Here is a 17,903-nt window from a genome sequence, read left to right on the forward strand (position 1 = left end):
AAAGAGAGAGGAAAACTGAGCATTTGGAACACAAAATTCTATTGTATCATTTCTGCTCAGATGGTGCAAAACACCGCTTAGCATTGTTCTAAACATACTGTATTTGTACAGCTAAGGACAGCAACTCCTCTGCTTCTTGGAGCTCATTTCTTTCTTTCAGAATATTTCCAAGGTTGTTCATGGCATGTACGTATTTAGGATTCAACCTAAAATTTAAAATTTAAGAGATGATTACTATGTATGGGACATGTATTACTCTATGCAAATTGTTAGCTCTGCAGTGCTGCAGATCATGAAAATGAATACCTAAGCATTTTCTTCATGTTTAAATATTAAAGCAATTTTAGGATAGTTCATTAAAGCAGTAAAATTCCTAATACCTTACAGCTTCTCTGTAGTATTTGATCGCAGCACTTTGATTTCCTTTGTCAGCCAGGTTTTTGCCAACATTGTAGTGCACCTGAAAACACAGACGAACATTCTGCCAGATGCTATACAATCAGATACTTCGTGGAGCCAAGTTGTTAAAAAATCTTATTCCAAACACATGCAGTCAGTGCTTGCATCATTCACTGCTGGCTTTTGTTGTAGGTGGATACTTAAGATTGGACAATACATACAATGAAGACAGCAAGACAAAATCTGAGGAATAAATTAATAAATCAGCTTACCTATTCCAGCTATTGAAGAAAGATTATTCACTACCTGACATTATAAATGAGGTTACCACACTTTCCAAAAGAGTCTTTATATGGAAACCTCCTGCTCTTCATTCCGTTTATTTGTCAAATGAGTAATAGAAAGTCTGACTCAATCAAATCCACCATAGCAGAAGAAACACTACAGCAATGTAAGTGTTGATTAAACTTTACTTTCACTATAGCATAAACCAGAAGAAACTCAACATTAACAGAAAAACTAAGCTCCATACTTCAAAAACAAACACACAAAAATCAACACACACACACTATTATTGTCTTAGGGTAAAAATGCATCAAACGGCATTTCTGAAATTAAAATAATGTGTGTGGCAACATGTTGGAGACATTGCCTGTTAAAAGGTGGAGAATGAAGGAAGGATCTAGAGCTTTGAGATACGGCTACAGGGAAGACAACGCATTATCTGAACTTATGGCTAGATAGGAATGAATATATTTCAGGACAAATCTGAGTTGGAAGACATCTCAAATCCTACTTTAAGACAAATCCCAGAAGATTACATTACCTGGTCAAAGGAAGACTCAAGTTTAGAAATAACGGAAAAGTACTGACTCCTGAAAACAGACTTCTCAGCAACTAGATCAGAACTCATTATTTAAATTACCTTACTCTTTGAAATCAAATTGTATACACTTCGTCTAAAACAAACACACACTGTAATTTCTTCCATACTTTGAAAATCTAATTTAATTCCTGTGCAGGAATTACTTCAGATTGAAGTACAAAAAGATAGGTTTGTAATGCATTTAGATAACTCTAATTCACCTTTACATTCAAAAAAGGATTTTATCTCATGTGTCCATCAAAGGATAAATCCTCATTGTATTTGGCACAATACCTGGGACCTATTGATCCAGCACACACAATTATATTTGAACCTAATTGTTATGGTATTTAATTGTTGAATTCCATCTCTACATGACTTGTGACTATGCAGTAGCATACCATCAACAAATAAAATTAAGAACATTTTCCATGCTTTCTAGAATGAGTGAAAAAGTAGTTTCACTGGTTTTACAGACAGCAAAGATGCTATAAAGCTTACTAAGCATACGCAGAAGCAGCTCCTCAGGCTGTAAGATAGAAAATAGCACACAAATTCAGCATCCCATAAAAGCAGTTCTAGCACAGCTTCCAAAAAAAAAAAAAAAGATCCAGGCAATTCTTTTGTACATTCATAAAATGACAAGGTCCATGCCAAAGAAGCAATGAAATGGTACATAGATATCAAGACACTGCCATTCATAAAGATCAGTTGGTGGTGTAAAAAAAACCCCAAAACCCAGAACAACATTGTTTTCCCAGGAGTCATTACAGTAAAATGATACCCCCTGAAAAATGTTTCTTAGGACTGAATACTATTTGTATATCTCTTCCAGAAATTTCTCAGCACAGTATGATAACATTCTTACCAAACTGGATTGCTCTGATTATATATGCTGAAGTTTACAGACTCAAAATTTATTGAGAGCAAATTAGGTTATTAAACTTTGCTGTGTTTCCAGGTAAAAGATAAATGGTGGCAAAACAGAAAGAATAAGGAAAGATTTCACTCAGTAATGTATATGAGCCCTTAAAATACATGACTTCACATTTCAATATCAGCAAACAAGATTACATTAACCTGATTCAAATTTCTTTCTTCAAGAAGTTTTACAAAAGTCTTTAAGTTTTTTTGGGTTTTTTTTACATTTTTTAAAAGTCATAAGCATTACTGAAAGAAGACATTTGATTAAAGACAGGGGACAGAGCATATGAGAAAAAACTTTATATACACCAACCACTCAGTCTTTCACATGTCAGATGTTTTATATTAGGAAACAGTCAGCATTTCACTGTCCAATTCCATTTTTCTCAGTTTTAAAAAACATAGAAATAGATATTAAGAAGTTCCACATCAAAAACAGCAGCAGAAAAAAAAATTTTCTCATGTAAACATAATTGTGCAGACTGCAGAAACCTGAGAGAGATCAATTCTCTCAAGTCAAAACATCAAATGAAATATTAAGTGTACATGTACATTTTGTCAACTGAACTAAAAAGATGTACTATAGTCTATTAAAACTGATAGCAAAACTATTTAAATAAACTATTAGCATTTTTGATGGTGTATTTCTCTGTCCTCAGAAATAGCTTCTGTGTGAAAGGAAACAATATTTCTATACAGTACTCCTGAAAACGAAGAGTTCCTTGTTGTATGTTGGTTTCCTACTTTCTCTTCAAGTGAAATTGTACCCTTAGTTCCTCTTAATATGGTGGTGACAGAGAAGAAAGGAAGAAAAACTAAAATGAACATACCAAAAGAACCCCTCAGCCTACCACAAATATTCAGTGACAAAACAAGCTTTACAATAGATTATAATACGCAGTAATATCCTGCTCTTAAGAACAGTCAGCAAAGGGTTTCCAGACACACACAGTCGTTTGAGGGGTGCAGGTCACTTTTGCCATACAGCCATGTCTCTCACTTCACTGACCATGACAGAGAGATGCCAAGATCAGCCTTTAGCTCTACTCCCCCAAACCAGGCCTACAATAACTATCTGCCCTCTGCTAAGCACAAGGCTGTAGCTTTCCTTGACTTCTCCTATGATCCCTATCCGCACAACATGGGGACACAAGCCCTTTCTGTATACCAATGCGTGGGAAGAATCTGGCTTTTAAAAATGAGGGGCCAGTGTGATGTTTTAAATTTAATCTCTAGGGATGCGGTTCTTCTGCCTTTGACAGATACTGTGCATGCCAACCTGGGAGAGAGGATTTTCCTTTCCTGGTTAAACATTTAACAGCAGACATGGCATTTAATTATTAAATGATTAAAGATAGATATTAACTGGAAATGATGTATTACACATTATGCCCACATGCTCCTTTATCAATCTTAAACAGGTAATTACTTTACAGTAATAGCTTTAAAAGCAGCATTTCTCAGGAATGCATAAGGGATGCACCACAGTATTCTCTGAAATCAGGGCAATTAGGTAAAAATACCCTAGGATAGAACCTAGTTGATGTCAACAGGCACGCGTTGTTTAAAGTTAACATAACCATGGCACCATACCCTAGCCAAAGAATTGGTTCTATGTGTTTGTTCACAATACCTCAATCAGACTAAGAAGCCAGTATAAAAAAGCAAAAGCACTGTATATTATTCTATGTTAGACACACACAGTGCTTGAATTCTTATTTAAGTGTTTAAATGAGGAAGAGGAAAAAACCTTATATTTCCGCGTACAAAAACAAAATTACTGTCAAACTGATTTTTTGGCTTTTATTCCTCAAAGCAGTGTAGGAAGAAATTGAAATGTAGTATCATCTCCTAGGAGGTACACCCCCTCAGTTGGAGCTACTATTATCAACTATTTTATTCTCTCTTCCTAGTGGCTTATAATCACCTTTTCAGCAAATGTGAACATTTGCTGAGAAGGATGGAAGCAAAACACAGATGTCTAAATTTCTACAGAAACATGCAGATGCGTCTGTTCAATGCCAGCTTCTTTCATCAAACACTCTTCTCTTCCCTCTACTACTGAAATTCTGTTTTCTAAATAATAATACAACAAAGCCTTTTTGATCTTCACATTTGGTTTGTGCAGCAAATGTTGTCTAAAGCACATGACTGTGCTTATATACAAAAAAATTGACATCTAAAACGGTATCTGTGTGGCAAAACACTGCAGATAGCTCCTATAAACATAGTCCACAGCACTTAAGGTAAATTCTGCAGAAGATAATCCCCTTTTAATATATAGCATAGAAAAGAATTCTCAGTATCTAATGGAAATGCTCTCTAGATCAGCTTCATAAATCCTTAAATAGCAGTACATCTTATTCTGTTACAGGCAGGTTTTACAAGACCTTTTAAGAAAGTATACGAAAGTAATCTCACAAACTCTGTTGTACATTTTCAGTATTAGCATAGCTTGCCTTTGACAAACTTATCTATAATAATTACAGTTTGCATAAAGCATCAAGTACAAAGTTACTACCCTTAGTATGTCAAGGCATACTGTACAGATTACATACAGAATGTTAACAATTTACAGTCATTTAAATTCAGTTATTTCAAATCTAGGAAAAGAAAAATGCTGGCTATTTCCCATGTATTTAACAATACAATTGCAAATTTTATTTCAGACAATCAATTAGAGGAAGTCATCCAGAAATAAAAGCCATCTCTGGATTCTTAAAAACTGTAATGGCTTTGCTAAAAGCTGAGAAAAAGTCACTTGGCACTTCCAACAGTAACTTATCACATGGTAAAAAAAGGTAGTAAGATAAGCATTTTTGGGAATGATCTTTAAAATTAAAAGAAACAATGTGTAATGACCTCAGAAGTTGAGGAGTAATACAGCAACGTCTAGAAATAGCGAACACCAGTAGGGCACGGGCAAAATCTCACATAACCTTATGTATCCACATCTGCTGTAGTTGTCAGGAATTCTTTTATCATCAGTGGAGAGAAATGCACAGATCTAGGGTTCAGGGCTTCTGGCCTATGTCAGTCATTTAGTCCAAGGTGATGATGAACCACATACTAAAAGGGACAGCTTCTTCTCCCCAGTTATTAAGGGCGCCTGGCTGACTCGCTCAGATGTAGATGTCTAAAGCTAAGGAGATAAATCCAAGCCAGTAGGCTGATATGGTGAAACAGTAGTTATGCCTCTATCATAGCCTGTGATTAGATACTCCAGTACTTCAACAAAGCACTCCAGGATTAACTTGCAACATAATGACATCAAATGAAAAGATGCCAAATTGGATCCAGTGAACCTTTTAAGTCAGTACATTGAAAAATTCAGAATTTATAAACTACTTGTAACATATAATCAACATATCGGGAGAAAACAGTATCCATAACTGTTCACAAAATTTGCTTTAGTAGAAATAACACAGGCCTGGTTCTAACTCACACTAGTGTATATCACCACTGAGCTCCAGGAATTAAGTCAATCTATACAGTATCAAAAAAGGTGGTAAGAGGAAATGGAATCAATACACAGGCACCTTCTGTTCAGCTAAGAAAAATACTGCCAAATGTATTCAAAATGTATACTGTTTCAGTCTAACAACCTTTGAAACCAACTTAAGTGCAGGACCATGCAAGTTCAAACGTGTGACATACTCCTGGACATGTTTAATCAAGATCTGTAACGTGCTTCTTTCTCTCTCTTTAAACAAAACAAAAATATATATATATTTAAAATATTTTAAATAAATAACATTTAAAATATTTAAAACATTTAAAAATCTGTATTGTGAACTTTTTTTTTAAGTTAAAAATCTTTGTAATTTCATTATGGCACCTGACTATTTCCAACGAATTTTAAAATCACTGGGCCACATTTATCAAAGTTGTTCCTAAATTTCATCCTCTTGAGCCACATGCATCCATCACTCAAGGGCATAGGTTCTCTACTATTCCAGACAATCTGATTTAATGCAGTTTCCACACCTCTATCTAAAGAGATGTTTAAGGAAGATGAGCCTTGAAGTTAGAGACGGCACTGCTGTAACTACTTGCTACTTAGAATCAAGGTAAGTTTACACTACACTGCTCACATACAGACAATCTGGAATTGAAAAGAACTGTACCACAAAAACATGAACTAGGAGCTGCAGCTTTTGTGGCTAGTTGGGAGACACCTGGAGGTTCTGGGACCCTGCTACATAAAGGAAGCAAAGCATGACCACGTTACACATATTAAAGATGTTCCAAGAACAAGAAGAAAAAGCTATTATCTGCATTCCACCTTTCGGTCTGCATCAGCCTCCCACTGAAATAAATGGGCCACTGAAAGTCCCGTGGAGTCATTTTTAAAGGAAGTCTGCAATTTCAAGACAACAACATAAGATCAGAACAGAACCTTGTTCCAATTTTTACATTTACCTTTGTCAAAATTGAATAAATATAGCTGAGTCCATAAAGAAAATAAGAAATTGGCTCTCACACATGGACCCTCTAATGCTGTTGCCTAGAAAAGCACCCTACTACTGTGATTTCAAAGTTATTCCTTCAGCAAAATTGGAATGTGAGCCTACAAAACCCTCCCTGTTCACATCACCACACATTCCACGTGTGCAAGCTGTCACTAGCAGCAATACAGCTCAGGCATGTCTACATGGCCAAATGTTGAGAAACACAAGCTTATTTTCCCTGTACACTCATTGGCTTTGAACCAGCTGCATTAGTTCAGTAGCTTGCACACAGCTTATCGGCTCAAGCACAGCACTGTGTGAACACAGCTACACAGCTTCCCAGCCAGACATGGCTTGCGTCCAAGGAGCTTGGAGCACAAGGCAAAGAGTGTGGATCTGTCTAAAGCCCTCTTACCATGGCAGATGGACAGAGTTACACACAAAGAAACAGATTGCATTTGCTCCATTTATAGTATGTGCTTGTCATCCAGAAGACAAGGTATACCGAGGTAATCATTAAAAAGAAGATGGTTGCCTACCACTGCCACACAATAAAATACAACGGCTCTTTTCCTATGTCTTGAAATCGGAGATTATTGAAAGACACCACCATGTTGTAAATATTGGCCATAAATGCTTTTTACAGCTCACTGCTGCATATTTGTATTCCAGTAGATGCTAAGTTTATCATTCTCTTTGTAAAGTCAAGCGTTCACAGGTTCCTTTTTAAACTCTGTGCCTTGATCTGTATTGTCTAGATACCACTCCAGACTTTTGTAATCTAATCTTTTAAAACATCAATGTATTTTTATTGACAAGCTGTGCATTCCTATTCCTAGGCTCTTCAAAGAGAGTCTCTGCTAAAATTCAGACATCAGGGCTCTGTGGTATGCTCCAACAGATCCCATTCTCAGCTATCAAAGGACTGCTGTGGAGGTCACCTCTACTGGCAGGCTACATTCAGTCTACTATGCCAAACACTGATGTTCAGCTCAGTGAAACATCCTATCCAGTCCCACCCTCTTACTTGTTCCCTTGCTAAGTCTTGCAGGGAATCTTGCTGTTAACCTCAGTGCCCATGTCTGAAGACTCTAGCCCATTCAGCTGCTGTAAAAGAGCAGAAGTGGGAGCAAAGATTTTACCCCCAGATCCTGCAGTTACACTGATGATATGCTGCTTTGTCCCTTAGTTGTGTTGGCTATATATACCACTGGAAGCTACACAAAAATGATTCTAAAAACACAGCATAGGCATTATTCAGGTGAATACATTGCTACAACTTACTTTCTTTTCGATATTTTATTGTAATAACTTGCAATTATATGCACAATGGTTTTAGCAGATTTTATTAGCAGTACATCCAATTTGACTGGATGCCCTTCCTGAAGTGTATTCCCCCTTCTCCCTCCCCTCCCCACTCCCACCCCCAAGTTCTGAATTACAATATTGTAATTTCCATTGTCTGGTATTTTGACTATGCTACCACTGTAATTTAGGTGTCTGACATGTCAGTGTCATATCCTTGCACCAAGCAAGACTGTGAACAACACTGTACCACAATATATTAACTATGCATAACACCTCCTCTATCCCAAATTTCAAAACACTTTAAAAAAAAAAAAAGATTAAAAGTCCACATGAATTACTTACTTTTGCATTCAGAGGGCACACAGACAGTGCACTCCTAAAAAGCTGTTCTTCTGACCTCCACTGACTGCTGCGGAGTGCACAGCGCATAACATTTATCAACAAGATTCCAAGTACTGCCACAGCAAGAATTTTCTTAAGGAAAGAGAGACAAGTTAAGAAACAAACCATTCAATTGAAGCACTTCATCATCAACTTCACTGTCTGTTTTGATAGTACCTTTTTCTTGGCTTGCTTACTCAAGAGACTAAATCCATATGTAAACAGAATACAATATCCCATACTGGGGAGGTAGATGACTCTCTCCGCAATAACAAATCCTACTCGGAAGAACAGGTTACTTGCAGGAAGAAAAGGGATAATAAGAAATCCAAGTCCCAGCGTAAGAATTCTGCAAATAAGAAACAGATTCTCAAATTAACCACAAATCTTAATAGAAGTACCTTTTCCACTTACAAACTTTAAACATTGTAGAAGGATGTGCATATGGAACTGGGCATTCAAAGCAGCCTTTGGGAGCTACATAACAAAATCAAATTAAGTTTCAGTGAGGTTTTGACACTTCATTCCATCAGGCACTTTATAAATCCTAGCTATAATTCCCAGAAAAGCAATGTTTATGCTTCCAAGCCAGAAAATAGCCCCATTACACATTAATTACATAATTCCTATTTAAAATACACAGGCAGGAAAAGTAATGGTAAAAGCTACCTGTCTATTTTTGGAACTAGTAAGTCAGTAACAGGGGAAAAATACAGGTCACTTAAAGGATAAACTTAGGTACAAGTCCTACTGAGAGAGCATGTTCTTTCCTAATACATCAGTAGTAGAGTCCATTGTGCTTAACCACCTGAAAGTTAGTCATCTACACTCTTTCTACAGTCAGCAGGGAGAGGCACTTCTCGAGGGCAGTTTGTCTTCCTTGGTTTAGGTATCTATGTTAGGATGAGTAATCCTCAGTAGGTAACTGGACTATACAGAGCTTAGACAACTGAGACTAGGTACCTTGCTTTTACAGAGCTGACATAAAGGAATATGAATCCCAGGTCTGTGTCAGGTGTTTGTTATAAAGGCCACAGGCATGGTAGTTTTCTACTCTAATACATTACAAATAAATCTCTATACTGTAATGTAGAGGTGTCCTCTTACTCTTTTCTCATCCCCAAGAGTCCTAGGCCTTCACTATACTTTTTGTCTTTACTTTTTACTAAAAAACTGTTCAGCAATATAGCTTTAGTGTGTTTTTACTAGAAAGTATGACATCGCTTGTAGCAAGAATTCCACCCCTCTCCAAAATGATTTTATCTGTGCAAATGAGTATGGGAACAGTGGAAAGGAAGGCAGGTGGCATGTTAACATTTGAGGGGATGAGGGGGAAGAGATGAAATTACAGCATACCACAGAAAAGGAAAATAACATATTCAGCACTCTGAACACCAAAATGACCTTGTTGTGATTGAGCTGTTGAAAAATTTTAAAGAACTGAGAAATTGATTATATATAAAATCCATGGGAACAGACTCCGAAAAGTTAAACAGAAGCCCTTAGTGAGACAGAATAGTTAACAATAAATTTTTTTAGTTCTTTTGGGTAAAGTGCAAGTTGTTTCCTCAGTAGATACTATGGGTCACAATTTTATTTTTTAGTTGTATGGCCATGGCCAGCATTTCTACCTCCTTTCAAGGCACATCTCCTCTCTCTTTCATTATTAGGAGAAGATTAAAGGAGATGATGACTTGTAAGAAGCAGGGGCAACAACATACATCAATTCCTACTCTGTTCTGAGCACAGTTTAGTTTTTACCACCTACAGTGTTAAGGATCTCAAAATGCCATTTCAGGAGAAAAATAAAGCAGCCATCCATACCTCCTCCTCCAACTCTGTTTCCCACTAGTCAGTATACAGTGATGGGCCCAAATTGGGATAAAACTGTAATGACAGCTATAAATATTTATTTGAACTGCATTTGCTAGACACTGGTTCCACTGGATTGTTAAAATTATCAGTAGTGGATTTAACAAAATAATACTGCACTCAAGTTGGCCAGGCATTTAAAATTCATCCCTGTCTCTTACCTTCTCTTATGGCTGTCTTCTGAGCACAGAGCTTGGCATATCAGACCAATTAGGCAGAACCAAAGTGCTGCTAGTGCAATTATCCTCCAGTCGCTGAAGGATTTAATGAGGGGTATGCATCCCATTGACCAATCAAAACACAGCCACCAGGGACACAACAGCAACCAAGCATTCAACGAATAGTAGTAATTATAGTTTATAGCCTGTCAGTCAAAAAGAAAACAAACATTTATTTGATACTAAACTTAAGTGGGGGGGCAACTTTAGTTCTTCTCTCTGCTATCATTTCCTTTATCACAAAATATATCTTAAAGAGGCCTTAAATACTGTTAGACTACAACTAGTTACATATCCATTTATTTTACAGCTGTGAAATTAATTTTTATTTTTTTTTTTAAACATAGCTAGGTGGTTCTCCTATTCAGAGCAGGGAAATGCAAGTCTGTGCTGTCTAACAAATATCCACATGTAAAAAGAATAATCTCCTACAATAGGAGAAAATGTCAAAAGACAGCGCCCACTGTCTTCGCTCTTCATTCTCCATCTCCAGAAAGAGCCTTAATGCACTCAGAGATATAAAGCCAAGACATACTCCAAATGCCCCAGGCCAGAACTTTATGCTATTTTCTTCCATTGTGAAAGAAGAGATGAAAAGTCAAACACAGTATGTGGAAAAGGGATGAAACCCAGCAAAAGCTATACCCTTGTATGCATGGAAAAAATAGTGAGTAAATAGAAAGGTACTTCAATGTGTGCAGTGCATGCTAAATTGAATGCAAAGAATATACAAGGTATACTATTTTAAAAAATTGCAGAAAATCATCACAGCAGCACAAGTGAAGGTGACTCATCACACTTCTTGAAACATAAAGACTGCCTACTTTATTGTTTCTTTGAAGCACAGAAAAAAAAAAAAAAATCAATTTGATGACAAAGACAAATGTTGTGAGCTGGCCAGAAAAAAACAACTTCATAACTTACTCTCACGAACAGACTGTCTGCAAATGAAGCTGGGTTGTCTACTTCCGTGAAAGCCGGTGGTCCTGTGCCCATAATCCTCCAGCGTATATAAAGTATACTGGCCCCTCCAGACATCAGAAGAGTTATCCTGAACAGCAGCCCCTTTCTTAACAGCCCAGCTTTCTACAGGAAAGAAAGAAAGAAAAAAACAGCTCTTATGAAAAACATTATTTTGTTCTCTTCCCCACTACATTCACATCCTTTTCACCGTTATCTCAAAAAGAAGAGGCTATTCCTGTGCATTTTTGCTATTAGAGTTGACATTTTTATTATTTTTGCAGTTACTAGAAAGCTCCCAAACTTTACTATGCTTTCATTGTCTAATTGCAAAATATTTTTTGCAAACATTTTCATTTCCTTCTCAATCAGAAAATAAAACTTTTTTATTCAAGAAGCCTCTCTTCTACGAATCCTCACTAACTCTATAGCTGATGTAATTTTACACAGCAATTTCTGGTAGGGAATTTGAGCAGAATACAGCCTTTAGTATACGGCATATTAAGTCGATCTATCTTTTCTTTTTAAAATGGAGGATAGTTATGTTGTGAACTTTGTTTTAAATAGCTATATCCACTTGACTGCTTATCATGGGAAGTTTTTGTTCACTTAGGTCTCTTTAGAGGTAAAATTACATGCATACAACAAGAAAACTGCACAGTTAGAAACTGGGAGGAATTAGAAACGGAATTAAAATTTTCACAATTGCTAACATGATAAAAAAAGCTAACAACAGCCAGGCACCCAAATCACTTCATTTAGGCTAAAATTACCCAAGATCTACAAAAAACTTGTGTTTTATCTACATTAACTCAGTTGATTTACATCACATATTTTATAATATATACTTTGGGGTCTGAAGAAGGCAATTCACATAAAACAGAGAAGAGATGTCACAGAAACTATATTTGACAGACTTTTCCATTTTTCCTTCCATGAAGTATAACACATTTTCTCCAACTACACGTAAGTTTCATAAATGAAAAGAAAAACACTGTATACTGTAGAGGCTCTTCAAGCTTCACTAGCAGAGACTGGAAACAGAAGCATCAGTAACTATAACGATATCCCTGTCACAGCTTTGAGATGCAAATCCATACTTCCAACACCCTACCCAGGCAGCAAATGGTACTCAGATAGGAAATTAAGGACATCATAGATTCTCTCTGGCCCCCTATATTACAGTGCTGCAGGGCTGCTTTAGAGCTCTCTGAAATCTGATGGCTGAAATTATTCTACGCAGCCTCAACAAGTCATTAGAGAAGCCGAAGACAGAAGATGAGTGTTTCTCTGAAATGAGAGATCATTTGGGCCACTTCTCTTTCCATTCTACACATCTGAAGATTAAAGTGTCAGTAAACTATGGATTTTTACGTGGAAGAGTTGACTGGATTCTAAAAAATATGGTTATATAATCTCCAGTATTAGCTTTCCTTTATTTCTACCTTCCTCCCTTAGTCTGATATGCTTCTACTACCTTCAAAAACCTACCTGATAGTTATACATGATCGGTTCTATGTCTTCCATGGTAGCTGACACACTGATTATTATTACCTATTGTTGCAATATGCTGATTAGCAAGGACCCCGTAATTATTTAGGAGATCAATATTAGTTATTTCTGAATACTAAAAAAAAAGCAGGCTTACTGCCCAAAGACAGACAGACATCCAACAGTGCCCTGGCTGAAGATATTTATTCTCTAAAATGATGGAAAAGTTAAGTTTAAAAACAATATTCAGATGGGTTTTTAGTATTTGCAGTTGACAATGGAGTCATCATAAAATATTTAGCTGAATGCCTAAGGATAAAGAAGCTTGTAATGTTGATTTTACATAAATTAGCCTTTGTGCTCAAATGGCTACTTCCAACAGACATTTCAGTAATAAAAGTCACTACAATGAGGATTATAGGAAAACCATTCCTGAAAACTGTTTTTGGAAAAGAATTGTGCTATGAAAGAAAACCATATAGTGACAATTTATAACTGACTTATGACAGAGTAACTACACAAAACCTCTTATCCCAGGCTTCATTTCATTTAACAGTACATGCAGCTTCCTAAAGGCCAGATTTCACAAATCGCCACAAAATCTCTTAATAGATAGAAATTTAAAAGTGGAAGAAGCGTTATTGTATCATCTTTGATTTTGAGTTAACTGAAACCTGGCATGAAACTGAAACCTGTCTCAATTGAGAAGAAAAAAAATCTGCAAGTAAGAGAATTTAAGATCTGCCTTTCAACAAACCAAACCAAACCAAAACCATCTCAGATACACTTCCATGAAAAGAGCAGAACAGATTTTTGTAGGTGGCAGGAACTAAAATTAATTACTTCTATTAAAAAAAGAAAAAGGCACACTTAATGTTTTCTTCACCCAGACAGAACTGTTTAAAAGCCACGAAATGAAAGCATAACGCTTCGAGGTCTTCATGCTTAAGGAGTAATCCTGCAAAAAGGCTTGACTCTGACACATTTCACAGAATGGTTTGGGTTGGAAGGGACCTTTAAACATCATCTAGTCCAACCCCCCCTGCCATGGACAGGAACATCTTTCACTAGATCAGGTTGCTCAAAGCCCCATCCAACCTTGAAGACTTCCAATGACAAGCATCCACAACTTCCCTGTGCAACTTGTTCCAGTGTCTCACCACCCTCATTGTAAAGAATTTATTACCGGTCAAACACTGGAACAGGCTTCCTAGAGAGCTGGTCGGTGCCCCAAGCCTGTCAATGTTTAAGAGGCATTTGGACAATGCTCTCAATAATATGCTTTAACTTTTAGTCAGCCCTGAAGTGCTTAGACAGTTGGACTAAATGATCATTGTAGGTCCCTTCCAACTGAAAATATTCTATTCTGTTCAATGTAAATATACCCTCTTCCAGTTTAAAACCATTGCCCCTTGTCCTGTCACTACAGGCCCTGGTAAAAAGTCTCTCTCCATCTTTCTTATAAGCCCCTTTTATATATTGAAAGGCCACAATAAAGTGTTCCCGAAGCCTTCTCTTCTCCAGGCTAAACAACCCCAACTCTCTCAGCCTTTCTTCATAGGAGAGGTGCTCCAGCCCTCTGACCATTTCGTTGCCCTCCTCTGGACCCGCTCTAACAGGTCCATGTCTTCCATCTACCCCAGAGCTGGATGCAGTACTCCAGGTGGGGTCTCACAAGAGTGGAGTAGAGGGGCAGAATGACCTCCCTTGACCTGCCGGCCACGCTTTCTTTTTATGCGGCCCAGGATACAGTTGAGTTTCTGGGCTGCAAGCACACATTGCAGGCTCATATCCAATTTTTCATCCACCAGTATCCCCAAGTCCTTCTTGGCAGGGCTGCTCTCAATCCCTTCATCCCCCAGTCTGTACTGATACTGGGGATTACCGCGACCCATGTGCAGGACCTTGCACTTGGCCTTGTTGAACTTCATGAGGTTCACATGGGCCCACTTCTCAAGCTTGCCAAGGTCCCTCTGGATGGCATCCCTTCCCTCTACTGCACTACTCAGCCTGGTTTCATCTGCAAACTTGCTGAGGGTGCACTCAATTCCACTATCTATGTCATTGATGAAGTTATTAAATAGTATTAGTCCGAGCATGGACGCTTGAGGACACCACTCATTACGGTTTTCACTTGGACATTGAGCCACTGACTGTAATTCTTTGGATGCAGACATCTAGCCAATTTCTTATCCATCTAACAGGCCATCAGTCAAACCCGTATCTCTCTATTTTAGCAGCAAAAATGTTGTGGGGGACCATATCAAAGGCCTCACAGAAATCTAGGGAGATGACATCAGCAGCTCTTCTCTTGTACACTGATGCAGTCACTCCGTTGTAGAAGGCCACTAGATTAGTCAGGCACGATCTGTCCTTAGTGAAGCCATGTTGGCTGTCTCTAATCACCTCCCTGTCTTTCATATGTCTTGACATAACTTCCAGGAGGATCTGTTCCATGATCTTACCAGGCACTGATGTGAGGCTAACTGGCCATGTATTCCCAGGGTCCTCCTTATTACCTTTTATTTCCATCACTTTAATTCTGAACTGGCTCTGCTTTAGTCCCCTACAGCTCTAGACCCTTTCCTTGTCATATACTAGTTGACATTACTCTCATTACACGGCAAAATTCTCCAGCATTCCTATTTGCTGCCTGAAATACTCCTGCACCCCTCACTCAGCTGTTTTTGGTTAAATCTGCTGTTTCAGTCCTAGAGATTCCACTTTCACTGATTTCCCCCTGAAGCTCCTCACTTAACTCTTTGCAAAGGAATTTAAAAGCCTCATAGGACTTCTGCCACTCAGAAACATGAGCAAGACTTCTCTGCAGTGAAACCACTGATTGATGCAAAGTACAATGAATATTCCTTTGCCTTGCTGAACCTTGGATGAGAGAGGCAAATGATTTAGCTGTTGAACAGCAGTGATGTTCTAGTACGCTGTTGGTCTATTTGGCTGCTACCAATCATTCACTTGAGGCTGATTGTTTCTGTGATTTGCTTGCCAGTGCAAATACTAGGTGCCAGATTCCACTGGAGCCAATACTAGAAAAAGTGATATCAACAAAGTCAGAAATTCGATCCTTAGCGACTATCAGTGCTTACATATTTTTTCTTTTAAACTCCCAAGCTACTAGGAACTGTCTCCTGTTTGGTAATTTGTATTCTGAAAAAAAACAGTGTAATACTTCAGTGGGATTGGCAAAGTAGACTTTTTTTTTTTAATGTACTTTTTCAAACATCTAACTATCTCATGTGAGAATCTGAATAAATATCTCTTTCTTTACTCTTACCAAACTGTGTTAAACAACTGTTTCAGGTGTACAGCTACTGACCCTGGAGAACTTGTTGCATCAAGCAGTCAGCTCTTCCACACCATATTTTTAACATACTGTTGAAAGAAGTGTGGAACGGATTTCACTATCCAATGCAATTCTAATGCTATCCCATTACTACTCATATTGCTGCAAAGATGTCATCGTACATTGCCTTACTAGGCTGACTGAAAATACCTCTATTTTTTTTTTTAATTCTCAACTACAGCAAAACTGTCAGAAGTTGTATCTTTGTCTTTTAGTACAGGACTGTCTGAGTGGCCAGAATGAACAAAACCTCTGAGGACTCACCTCCAATGACTTGTCCTTATGTAGTAACTTTTGAATAAGCTCCAAAACATTTAGCTTGTTAATCACCAGTGCATCAAACACGGCATTCAAACCCTAAGCAACCAAGAGAAAAATAAGAGTGTAAGATAGAGCAGGTAACCACAAGTATTTCTTTTTTTAAATACATCTTAAATTCCACTTCTACCGTGAGTTATTGTACATCTTAATTCTGATTGCAAACAAGTAGAGAGATATGTTGGTAGTAATGATGGCAGAATGGTAAATTGAGAACCTGAGCTCAGATGAGTAGAATATCATGTTACTGTAATGGGGATTCTCCTGCTACATGGAATAACCCTTCAGGGAATACCATTGTACTGGCAAGCTAGACCCCATATGCATGGTCACAACAGCATTTTGCTTTCTGTCTTCTTTCCCAAACGTTCTGCAGTGTAAATGCTGCAGTCAAAACGTAAGGCTTCTGTCAGTAAGGTCGATTTTCTTTAAGCCTTTTACTTATTTTTTGCTGTGCAGCATGGTATCTTTTGACTGTCAGGTTTCAGAAATACTGTTTTTAAAGGGTACATAAATTGTCACAACAAACAGGAAGATTTAACAGAGGTAAAACTCTTTAACAGAGGTAAGGCTCAGGAAGATTTAACAGAAGTATCAGGCTTGCTTTTCTTGCAATTACACCAATATACACGGTGGAAGTTGCTGGGGGGAAAAAAAACCCAACAACGAAGTTCTGTGTGACATCAGCCAGTACACATAAAACTAGAGCATATTCAGCGCTTTGCAGGACTACACTTGCACATACTAGCTAGCCCCAAGCTAGCAACCAAAACGTATCCAGGGGTAATTCTGTTGAGGTGACCAGCAAAATCCAACTTTAACATTTTCCCTTCAATGTTTCAGCAATCACCAACCATGACAGTCCTTGACTATTTAGCCTATATCCTAACAACTTTGGAAATTACCTCAATGTTCTAAAGACTAAATGGAAAACAAGACAGTAAAAATAGTTCCAGGTGAGGCAAAGAGTTAGTACACTGGGAGGCCACAAGCCTCTTTCTAACAGTCAAAGGGAGAAGACAGAAGATAGGTTAGAGAGTGACGTGGTTCCACATAGAAAGGCCACCTGGCAGTTAAAAGGCTTTTGGCTCACTTGCATGGAGATAGGAAGGCAAGAATCCTGCTGAAAAATACATTCAGCCTACAAGCAATCTTTTTAATGTGTGATTTATCCCTTCATCCCTCTGACCCATGCCCCTCAGCACAACAATAAATATAATCGTCCTAGCAATGCAACAGCAAACAAATAAAAAACCCAGATCCAATAACAATTCTGTGTCTGCTAGCTCAAATAATTACTCCATACCGCTAAAGGAAATAATCACACCATGTTTTAAGAGAATTCCTTATGTTTT

General features: G+C 37.7%; 1 protein-coding gene across 1 annotated transcript in view; it reads right to left on the minus strand.

The window, feature by feature from the left end:
* TMTC4 (transmembrane O-mannosyltransferase targeting cadherins 4) overlaps positions 1-17,903 on the minus strand; it is a 53,472-nt gene that overhangs the window by 8,967 nt on the left and 26,602 nt on the right. Inside the window, exons 6-12 of the mRNA XM_059817680.1 lie at positions 16,495-16,587; positions 11,343-11,504; positions 10,362-10,564; positions 8,506-8,677; positions 8,290-8,421; positions 381-460; positions 99-206 (exon numbers count right to left, since the gene is read on the minus strand). Coding sequence (XP_059673663.1) covers positions 99-206; positions 381-460; positions 8,290-8,421; positions 8,506-8,677; positions 10,362-10,564; positions 11,343-11,504; positions 16,495-16,587 — 950 coding nt within the window. The remainder of the gene's footprint in view (positions 1-98; positions 207-380; positions 461-8,289; positions 8,422-8,505; positions 8,678-10,361; positions 10,565-11,342; positions 11,505-16,494; positions 16,588-17,903) is intronic.

Source organism: Gavia stellata, chromosome 1 (assembly GCF_030936135.1).
Source record: "Gavia stellata isolate bGavSte3 chromosome 1, bGavSte3.hap2, whole genome shotgun sequence".
In the NCBI taxonomy this organism is placed as follows: domain Eukaryota; kingdom Metazoa; phylum Chordata; class Aves; order Gaviiformes; family Gaviidae; genus Gavia; species Gavia stellata.